The 12128-nt window shown below is 34.5% G+C and overlaps 1 protein-coding gene across 2 annotated transcripts in view; it reads left to right on the plus strand.

Moving 5' to 3' along the window:
• LOC116413505 (cell adhesion molecule Dscam2) overlaps positions 1–12128 on the plus strand; it is a 267994-nt gene that overhangs the window by 213732 nt on the left and 42134 nt on the right. For both annotated transcript variants that reach the window (XM_052894224.1, XM_052894223.1), the window contains exons 9-10: positions 8682–8928; positions 10990–11143. In XM_052894224.1, coding sequence (XP_052750184.1) covers positions 8682–8928; positions 10990–11143 — 401 coding nt within the window. The remainder of the gene's footprint in view (positions 1–8681; positions 8929–10989; positions 11144–12128) is intronic.

A 12128-nucleotide genomic window follows, 5' to 3' on the forward strand; every position in this document is an offset into this window, starting at 1 on the left:
TATATATATATGTTCATATATTATTTATGTTCATTTTTATCCGATGTCTATATACATATGTATACAACGGAAAATTCGTGAACTCACTGTGTTTTATATATATTTATATATAATGTGAAGCCCTTATTTATTTATTATTTAGTACATTAGGGCAGATTATTGTATTTTAAACCAAATGGGGCAAAAAATAGATTTCGCCAAAAATGTTAGCTAGTGATTTTTCGCTGCACAACGACGAAATTTACCTTCTATTGTTTTTAGGCATTACATAGAAGCAAGTCACGATGATCACATATCTAATTTACTTTTCAAGAATAAAAATGTTAACAATAACGTAAGAGGACAGAAAGATAAATTGTTTCAAATATAATAATGATAAGGCAAAACTGAAATTTTAGCTGACATAAATGAGTATAGACATATACAGACATACAACCACAAGTCATTACTTAGCTCACTGGCTAAGTGCACAAGCATGATGAATTACTAGCATTACCGTCATTCATAAACTTAGAGGAATATTGGTTACTTAAAATATATAAATTGAGAATATTTATTGATGAACCGTACCGATGACGATGACAGGCAAAATTACGGAACGATCCATAATTTTTTCTAGTTAGAACATTGTATAACTAATAATAATATAATATAACTAGCGACCCGCCCCGGCTTCGCACGGTTGCAATGCTTATACTAATTAGCGTCGCTGGCCCCCCATTACAATACGACATTACATTAGGATCCTCCAAAATTATCAGTGTTTCTCTACTATATTATGTATGTATTATAAATATAAACCTTCCTCTTGAATCACTCTATCTATTAAAAAAAACCGCTTCAAAATCCGTTGCGTAGTTTTAAAGATTTAAGCATACATAAGGACGGACAGACAGTGACAACGACTTTGTTTTATACTATGTAGTATTATATATTATAATTAAAGAGCAAGATTAACCATTATTATCTATTAGGTTTGTTTGTTTGTTTATTATTTTACAACTATAGAAACTGTATATAATACCACGTAGTACAAACAAAATTTTATTACAAACATTTCTCCAAAAATATAAAACACAAAAAATAAACGACTAACTGTACAACTGTGAAGCTAACTGGCAGATAAACAGGCACGGACTTAGTTTTAGAACCCCTACACGAAAATTAGAAGTCTATAAAATTAACATGTAGACTTACCCACATCCGATTTTTTTTTATACAACTTAGAATGGCAAACAAGCTGACGGCCCACCTGATGGAAAGTGGTAACCGTCGCCTGTAGACATGAGCAGTACTATGGACATAACAGAGTATACTGTTTCGCCCATGATACCCTCCATGCGTTGCCATTCCTAAGGACTCAGATGTTATTCCTCTGTACCCAGCAAATTCACGCCATATCCCACCCTTCAAACCGAAACACAGCCATGCAAACACAACTACTTCACGGTTGAAACACGAATGGGACAGAGGTACCCAAGCAATCGACTTTTGTACAAAGTCTCCCTCTGGTTTTGATATTCATATTTCATACTTCACTATACCTAAGTAATCATACTGAGGAAATCTTTTTAGAAAATCTTGTGGAGATATAAAAAGAACAAGAAAGAAATTTATTCAGAGAATTATAGGATTAGGAAATAACGGCTTCGAGTAGGTGAATCTGCGGCAAATAGGTAGTTTATTATAATCTTATTGCGATGTTTTAATCCGTAAAACTTAAGTAGCTCTTGTAGAGAATAACTTCTTACATTTTCTGTAACACCAAGCTGCTAACCGAAGTATTACGTTATTATAATAACAACATTGTAGAAAGCCATTACAAAATTGTCTCGGCTTCCCGATGAAAAATTGCTTACAAAGTATTTGATTAGTGAGAGGGTGTACTTCCCAATTTACTAAGTACTTGTTGTATCCTACGCATTTGTTAACAGGCTCTGGTATAAATATCATGTACGTTAATCTAGGGTACAGTTTATCTAACATTCACTAAAGTCCGTTCAACAGTTTAAGCGTGATTGAGTAATAAACATCTAAAAATACAAACCTCGTTGATTAAATCGCTATATTATATATGTGAAAATTAGTTTTATAATTAAGAGTTTCGTTACTAAAATACGAGCAAGACGATTCCGTTATAGCTGAAAATAAATTACTTTCATTTGGTACTTCTACGGCTCAAGTAATTGTCATAATATTTAATATAAACATAGTATTTGGGATGGTACTTTCCATCCTAGTCAATAAAGGTGTCTTGGTCACGCAAACAAAGGATCAAAATTCGTTTAAATGAGTTGAAAATACTATATTAAAAATTTTTTAAGTGCGATAAATTAGATCAACGTATGGCCCTCTTCCGCCCCTAAATTCGGCCCTGTTAACGAACTTCGCACGTACTGTTAGCAGCAACATTGTATAAAAACATATGGAATTGTCTTAGTCTGCCAGTGCAGAATTTTGTAACAAAGTATTGCATTCACTAAAAACGTCACTCTATATTTTAAATTAATTGAGGGGGCCTTGTTGTCCATTTAGACTAGGTATCTATATCTATGTATACTATATATCTACTATATCTACCTATATACTACCTGTATGCTACTATATCTACCTATACCTTATACTGCATTATTCATGCGCAGTTTTTTATGAAACAATAAACATTTTTATATTGTTAAACATACGAGTATAATAAAGATCGTGTTTCATAAAAAAACCAACTTAAATTGTGGCCGAATCAGTTATTTTGTTTTAAAAACCAATATAATTATATAGTTTTCATCATGCTTCCCACCAAACTGTTTATAATTACTCCTCTCCATCCAAAGGTAGCCTGGAAGAGATCGCTTTTAGCTATAAGGTCACCCATTGTTTTCTCACTGTAATTATTTCTTGTCATTATTTATAACTGTAATAGGTTTACTGTTGTAATCTTTTGGAGGAAACAAAAAAGAGTAGCTATCTATTTCTCTATGAATCCAAAACGTCTGAACTTGAGCCAATTTATAAAACTTTCTGAATAAATATTTGTAACCATAATATACATAAAGACACAGAATTGACAATATCAACTACACTAGTTTCCAATTGCTTACAAAGCAAATCAGCATTGTATAAGACACCAACACACTCCGAACAGAACTAAACTACATCCCATAACATCCTTAAACTTCTTCCGAGGGGGAAAACAAGAATATCAACCGAACTCGTATCTCGCGAGAAGATGCGTCCGAGTTCACGACAAAACATAACTTGGCCGAGGTCAAACGGGAAATCCTGTTACCTAAACTCGCCGCTGGAACATTTGAAACAATCTTATTTGCAATTTCTTGTTCCTAAAGGGTCTACAATAACAAGCGATGGAATCTGCACAAATGTTTACGTCATCCCTTCCAATCTCAAACAATCAGGGAGGGTTCCTTTAGGAGCGCGTAGTTTATGGAAGTGAGGTAAGCGCTTCCTTGCCAAGCTTTGATTGTGTATCTATTTTGATAGGTCTCTGGCTGTTAATAGCTTAGATAGTTGTAAAATATAGCATATTGGTAGTGTCGGATCATAGTAAATTAGACAACACAGAGTTGAAGATTTTCTTTCCCATAAAAAATCTAATATGCCCACTTTCACCACTACAGTTTATTGTCATTAGACTGTGGTATTTATTGTAATAACATAATAAATAAGTTATCTTTACAATATTAATATAGACCAGTAATCTCAATATTCTCTTTTAAGTCTAATAAAACATACCTGTGGACGGCTAAAAACAAACTAATTTACTAGAGGGAGACTTTGTATAAAAGTCGATTGCTTGGGTACCTCTGTCCCATTCGTGTTTCAACTGTGAAGCAGTTGTGTTTGCATGGCTGTGTTTCGGTTTGATGGGTTTTATATGGCGTGAATTTACAGGGTACAGAGGAATAACACCCGAGTCCTCAGGAATGGCAACGCATGGGGGGTATCATGGGCGAAACAGTATACTCTGTTATGTCCATGGTACTGCTCATGTCTATAGGCGATGGTTACCACTTTCCGTCAGGTGGGCCGTCAGCTTGTTTGCCATTCTAAGTAGTATATATGTTGTTTCAACCTTCGAAAAGAAGAAGGTTCTTACTTCAGTTATATATTTATGTTTGTTAACTCATAACTCTGTCAATTGTAAACCAATTTCTAAAATTAATTTTTAACCGAAAAGACTTACAGATTGGGCCCATAGAAATTTTATCAAAAGCAAACTCAAATTCAAAACATTTTTATTCAAATTTTTAAAATCTTTATGTTTTTATAAATGCAGGGATCGAAAAATTATTATCTGCTAAGGGGAATCCGTAATAAAACTCTGCAGTTACTCTTTAAAATTTTTGTAAACAATTTTTTTTGATCATTAAAAATCTCGTGCAAAAATCGACTAACACAATGCACATTTGTCATTGGTTCAGTCAATATGAGTATTACTATGTAGTTTGAAGTTATTTTTTTTTTCTATAGAACGCAATCTTAATTCTTCTCTTCGTCATAAGAAAGATTTTTATCTGTAAAAAAAATAGCAGCTCAAATAATAATAAGTCTACTATCGAACAACGCAGCAGTAAACATAGTGTTTGGAAAAATATCAAAATGTCTTTATAATCGTCGAAAACATCGTGTGACAAAAAGAAAAATACAAGCAAATTGTGTACTTTGACTTTTGTGAATCACTTAAAAATATCATTGTCATCATATCAACTGTTAAATGCCCACTACTGAATGTAGACTTTCCCCATAAAGGTGATTTTATCAGTAGTTGCCACGCTTGGCAAACGGGTTGGCAACCGCAGTTAGGCTTCGGTGATGTTTTAATATAGACACTGCTGCTTATTCTCTTGGTCATTAAGTTCCCTTGGTCGCCTCTTACGACACCCACGAGAATCGAAGGGGTGATCTATTCGATGCCGGGACTACATAGTAAAACTGATATACTAGTCACTAAATTGAAAACGTTAAAGTATACAATAAAATACGTATAAAAAGACTCGAGCGAGGTAGCGCTGTTTCAATTACATTACTTACGATGCGGAGAGAAGACATGTCACGCCATCTGGGTTATGTTTCCTTATTCTTCTAAGTTGCGGAATGGTCGTGGGTATTGTGAATAATACATTCGAAGCTTTACTATCCGTTTGGTGTCAAAGGAAATACTTGTCTTTCTTTTTTATTTTATTTAGAAGCGTTATAAAATGGAGGTCCATCGATTACACATAGAAACAGCTTCGGCATCGCTAAAAACAGATTCTTTATAACTGTTTTCGAGACTGATTTTGGCTCGATTTTATATTAATTTTGTTCAACATTGAAGACAGTCAAGTTCGTATCTCATTTTGAACTAATTTTTAAAATGGAAAAAATAAAGTTTCATATATTTTATTTTTTATACAACTTAGAATGGCAAACAAGCTGACGGTCCATCTGATGGAAAGTGGTAACCGTCGCCTATGTACATGTGCAGTACCATGGACATAACAGAGTATACTGTTTCGCCCATGATACCCCCCATGCGTTGCCATTCCTGAGGACTCAGATGTTATTACTCTGTACCCTGTAAATTCACTGCCATATCCCACCCTTCAAACTCAAAATACTCACAGTTATGCAAACACAACTGCTTCACGGTTGAACACGAATAGAACAGAGGTACCCAAGCAAACAACTTTTGTACAAAGTCTCCCTCTGGTTATTAGATTTTGTTACATAAAATAAAACCGACTTCAATCGCGAAGCGAAGAAAGAAGAAGTTTCTTCATTCGATTGTATGTTTTTTTTTTAATTGTTTATTACCTCATTACTTTTTTAGTTGTAAAACGGTTTGAAAAAATCTTTTATTAACCGCAAGAATATAATTATAGATTGATTAAATAGAAATTTTATTAAAAGTCGTTTTATTAGTTTAGTTTTTAAGTCTAAATAGATAGATGGATAACCTTTATTACCAGTATTAAGAAAATAAAAAATTAAAACAACAAAAAAAACGCCTCATCGAAGTTACTGGTGACCCAAGAGCTGGTAGCTACTTTGCCCAAAAGATAAGTTTGGCAATCCAAAGAGGTAATGCTGCCAGTATTTTGGGTACGCTGCCTCGGTGTGGTGCGTTGGGGGATTACTTATAATTAGTATTAGTATTTAAGGAATTTTATATTAACTTTAATTTATCGTTGTATTGTTTTTATATAATAAGAGCTATTTTTAATAAATAAAATAAAAATATGTATCCATAAAAAAATAAAAAACAACAAAAAAAAAGAAAAAAACAATTAATGTTGCTGGTAATAGGAGCCGCCTCAGCTGTTGCTATATATGTACAGCTCCAGCGAGATGTACCTATATAGCGCTGGTTTTCAGGCGGCCCCTTAACTCCTTTACCTTTAGCATGCGTGCGGGTCGCCAATACCTATTTCTAACTAAATAATAATAAGAACTAAATAACTGAATTTACCTCAATTGAAGTCGATTTTTTTTTTGTGGAATACAGTCTAATCATCCTAAGGTTTAATTAAACCAAATTAAATCAATTTCAGAAGTTATTTTTTGTGTATACATCACTGCTTTGATTATACTATTTTTATTACCAGAAATTCTACATTAATCATTAATCTGTAACCGTTATTCAGTTACTAATTTACATTTCAAATGTTGCCAGTCGCACACATACCAATGGCAGTACAATTAAACAAAATAATTTTAATCAACTAACCCAGTGATATAACGTAGTGAAGGACGACCCCTACTAGATGGGGAGGAAAGGGATTGTTAGTAATGGAGACTAAGAATCCCATTGCTAACAATATACCCAACCAGGTCGACCTCGTCGCGGTTCCCCCTGGAAACTATCATGATTAATTCCTGATGAATTCATCATGATGGGCTAACTGGCCCGTTTTGATTCTCATCAATCACCCTTCACTGGTGCTCCGCCAGCGTATCCCGTTAGCGCAGGCGGGGTTGCCATTCCATTTTCACCCATCAAAAACAAAAGACCCCTACTAGATGGAGTGATGACGTAAAATGTATTGTAGGGAGGCAGGTGGCTTAGGACTGTTCCGTATAGCAGTCGAAGACGATGGCCTATGTTCAACAGTGGCTAAAATCATGATAATGAACCAGTGGATGATATAGACTTCTATAAAATAATACCAAGTTTAGTGAAATATTTAAAATTCTGATTGTAGGAAGTAGATGTAAGCATAGGTGGATCAAAACATGTGTTCACATAAATTTGGTTACTTACAAGAGCTCTCACTTTAACGTCTATCACGTTTAAAGTTTACAGAATCGTATTAATCACGTTCTTCGTAAATTAATATTGTAATTAAACCTGTCTCGTATGTATGAGATTATATTAAAATAATGGTTTTACTGCTCAGTTCAGTAGAGCGATAGTTGAATCATATTGCTTGGTTTCGATATTAAATTCTCCTTAAATGAAAAATATAGATATATAGGCATATGCTTTATACATTTTACTGTTGAACAAATAAGTTTTTTTTTACACAACTTAGAATGGCAAACAAGCTGACAGCCCATCTGATGTAAAGTGGTAACCGTCGCCTATAGACATGAGCAGTACCATGGACATAACAGAGTATACTGTTTCGCCCATGATACCCCCCATGCGTTGCCATTCCTGAGGACTCAGGTGTTATTCCTCTGTACCCAGTAAATTCACGCCATATCCCACCCTTCAAACCGAAACACAGCTATGCAAACACAACTGCTTCACGGTTGAAACACGAATAGGACAGAGGTACCAAAGCAATCGACTTTTGTACAAAGTCTCGCTCTGGTAACGTAACTAGTAAGTTAAAGGCTAATTTAAACAAAATGACTAAAAGTATAGTCATATAACATTTTATATTTTTTTTTATAAGTTTTACACAGTTGCCCTTTAGTATTTTTAATCTTTTGTAGTCTTCACTTCTTTCACTTAATATCTTAGTGTATTACTTACACTATCTTAGTGTAAAAGATCCTTATACTGTAGCCTAATAAAGTAATTAAAAGCAATTAAACGACAAATTCTGATGTCATTTTAATAATTTACATAAACTGTTAAACTTATGGAAAATGTATGTGACAATTTTGGATGTTTTAGACATAAGTATCTTGACTTAATTTTCTCTATTCTATGAAATTTTCAAATTTGTCCCTAGTAACTATTTAACATCATTAATATCATATTTTAAGAAAGTTTTCAACAACGCTTCACTAATTTGATGAAATCCAATTAAGAAAATAATAGAAAAATATTTTTATACTTCTACGTGATCCTATAAAGTTTTTTTTAATGGTTGATAATGGAATGGTAACCCCACCCGCGCTATTGGTATACACCGGCGGCGCACCAGTGAAGGATGATAGGTGAGGATGAAGCAGGCCAGTTTGCCCATCGTGACGAATTCAACAAGAATTGTTCACGATGGTTTCCAGGGGGAACCACGTGGAGGTCGACCTGACAGGATATATTGCTAGTAATGGGGCTATTTGATCCCATTACTAACAATCCCTTTCCCCCCGATCCTATAACGTTATAACTACATATATAAAAATCGAACCTACGGTACAAAGTTGTTCTTTAGAATTCTCACCAATAGCTATTGTAGCCTAACTTTAAAGAAAACTTCTAGGAACTAAAAATGTGACATTGTTAACAGGTGGTAAACAGCGGTGGTACCGCTATTATCAACTGTACATGGGGCGGCTGGCCAGCTCCGCGACTCGAGTGGCTTCACAATGGTGTCCCATTGGGAGCAGGAGTTGCTGGTGGTCGCGTCCGAGTTCAGAACAACGGGGAACAGCTCATTATCACCGCCGTCCATCGAGCAGATAAAGGAGTGTATCAGTGCATGGCTCGAAATGAAAGGGATTCGGCGCAGGCCAGTGCGGAATTGAGGCTAGGAGGTAAATCTATCTTTACTGTATCTGTTTTAAGGATTAAATTCGTTTGGCTGTTGAGAGATATTTCTCAGTACGTCCTACACGCTCTCTGTGTACTACAGAGCGAGCTATTCGTATTGCAAGAGACGCTGAGGTGAGCAAAACTAGAACCTCTACAATTACGTAAAGATGTAGCCTACCTCAGTGTCTTCTACCGCCTATTAAAGTTTTTTTTATACCACTGAGGTGGCAAACAGGCATACGGCCCACCTGATGGTAAACTTTTTAAAGAACCCCATGCTGTAATCTCTTAAACCTTGACAGGGAGCTCAGTCCATAACATGAGAGAGAAAACATCTCTGAACACCAAGTTACAAACTTTCTTGTAAAAATACACACATCTGTTACCTCTTGCACTTTCATACATACATTTACGGGTATAACGTACAAATACACATTAAAACCGGCTGCCATTTAGCACAAAGTGGTAACAGTACCAATTTGACATTTTGTACTCAAACAACGTAACTTCAAACTTTTAACTGGGTCATATGAATTATTAACAAGCACCTACTATCCGACTATAATTAAAATATGAGCGATAAATGTCACTATGAATATTAATTAGTGTTAACTAACTGCTGACGAGTAGGCACGAGTAATATAGATACCGATGCGATATATATATATTGATTTTCACTGGATATTTATTGTTGAAAAAAGGTCATCAGCCATTTCGATATCGCTCATATCTGTCGAATATCTATTTTCGAATAAACAGGCAGCGATTATATAGAAACCGATGCGATATCTATATATCGGGTTCCAATGGGCATTGATGGCGGAAAAAGGTCATCAGCCATTTCGATATCGCCCATGTCGGTTGGACATCTATTTTTGAATAAGTAAACAAGAGTTATATGGAAACCGATGCGATATCTATATATTGGGTTTCAACAGACATTGATGGTGGAAAAAGATCATCAGCCATTTCGATATCGCCCATATCGGTTGAATATCTATTTTCGAATACCTAGGCATAAGTTATATGGATACCGATGCGATATCTATATATTGGGTTTCAATAGATATTGATGGCGGAAAAAGGTCATCAGCCATTTCGATATCGCTTATATCGGTTGGATATTTATTTTCGAATATGTCAAAAATTTATTGTCCAATATTATTTTTTGAATAACAGACTTTTAAGATATTCGTTATTAGACCAGTATATATTAATTGTAACTAAAGTATATAGATATTGCTAAATATTTCTCACCCCTAGTGATGAGTGTTTAAAATAATATTACGTACAATTAAAATACAAGGAATAACAAACAAGCCGAAGGTACTGTGTAATTAAAATTTGTGCAGTGAATCGATAAATTCAATATACAAATTATAATGGCAACCTCCGTTGTGTAGTGGTAGGCATATTGCTCTGCGTAATGAGCTACCGTGTTCGATTCTCGATCGGGTCAATTTTCTAAATTGGCACGGGTCTGACTGTAGTAGGTTTTGTCCTAAGATGTTCGATATGTATATATATATATATATATATATATATATATATATATATATATATATATATATATATATATATATATATATATATATATATATATATATATATATATATATATATATACACACAGACACATCTGTCACACCTGTCTCCCATTAGGGTAGGCAGAAACAATGGAACGCCAAATGCTTCGATTCACACGAACCTCTTCCATATATATATATTTATATGTATGTGTATGTGTGTAATCTTACCTTACTAATATAATAAAATTGTAACTAAACAATGTCTGTTTGTCTTAATAAGACACATAGATGCCAAAACAATAATTTTTATAAATTTTATAAATCTATCTGTCTGTACGTGTGTTCTGATATCACACAAAAACTACTGTATCTATTAAATTGTAAGCAATTTTTACAGTTGTGTTCCTAAAGGTTAACTTAAAACTTAGTGTATATTTCATCTTGATATGCTATCTAGAGATGGCATTCCTACTTCAGAAATCCACGTAAACGAAGTACCGGGAAAAAAGTTAATTTATTATATTTACTCAACAGACACAGCGCCCGAACTACAATACACATTCATCGAGCAAGTCCTGAGACCAGGGCAGGTGGTGACGCTGAAGTGTTCCGCTGTTGGCTCGCCACCGCCACACTTCACCTGGATGTTGGACGGGCAGCCCCTTAACACCATAGCCATGGGACCTAGGTGAGTGTGATTATTTCACCTTTTTTCTAGAACAAAATAACATAAATATCTACAATTTGTATTGAATTATTTATGTAGGTACTATATATCTTAATATACTCAGATTAGCAAAAACTTAAACAATGAATTCAGACTATTATTCTGGACTGAAATCCAGTGCAAATCCTTTCCGGAAAATTACAAATTATTTTCCTGCTATTTTTTTCCTTTTTAAATAATGTAATCTATGATATTATGTCATAATATATAGAGGTAATATTTTTATAGCAAAATACTATGAAATACTTAAAAACAGCAATGTAATGTACGTAAAAAAATCTCACCGCGACGCGCGGAAACAGCTGTGTAAAGTCAACGCCACTAGGGTACAGGAACTACCTACGAAGAAGCGCCATTGACCGCGCTATGTATACAGGGCCTCAAGACAAATGGCAAACGAATTCGTCGATGGAATCGACATCGCTAGCGAATCCGTGAGATAGAATGAGAAAGCAACGACGGACGACTCATTCCAACTCACGGACTCGCTAGCGATGTCGATTCCATCGACGAATTCGCTTGTCACTTGTCTAGAGGGCCAGGTATCACGCGTCGTGTGGATCGTAAAATTTCAAATACCTGTGGTGTGCTGTGGTGCATTTCCGGTGGGAAAATAATCTATTATTTGATTCAGACTATTGTTTCGTTTTATTCAACTGCCGTTTTCCTTTTAGCCAACTTGTTCTTTCCATCCTGTTTACATATACAGGGTGGAATGAATTACTCATTGTAATACATGATAGTAGCTGGTAGATACATGTAACATGTCTAGATACAAATATAGATTTGTCTACTTAATCTTAATGTATTATTTCATATGAATATGTTCATGAATAAATGTATGACGTTCTTAAGGATAAATCATTGTAAATTGCCTTACTTATTACAGGCATTATGAATGACTTTTACTTCTTCAATAAACCGTTTTTAGAAACAATCCATTATT

The sequence above is a fragment of the Galleria mellonella genome, unplaced genomic scaffold (genome assembly GCF_026898425.1).
Source record: "Galleria mellonella isolate WM207_F2 unplaced genomic scaffold, CSIRO_AGI_GalMel_v1 utg200, whole genome shotgun sequence".
Classification (NCBI taxonomy): Eukaryota; Metazoa; Arthropoda; class Insecta; order Lepidoptera; family Pyralidae; genus Galleria; species Galleria mellonella.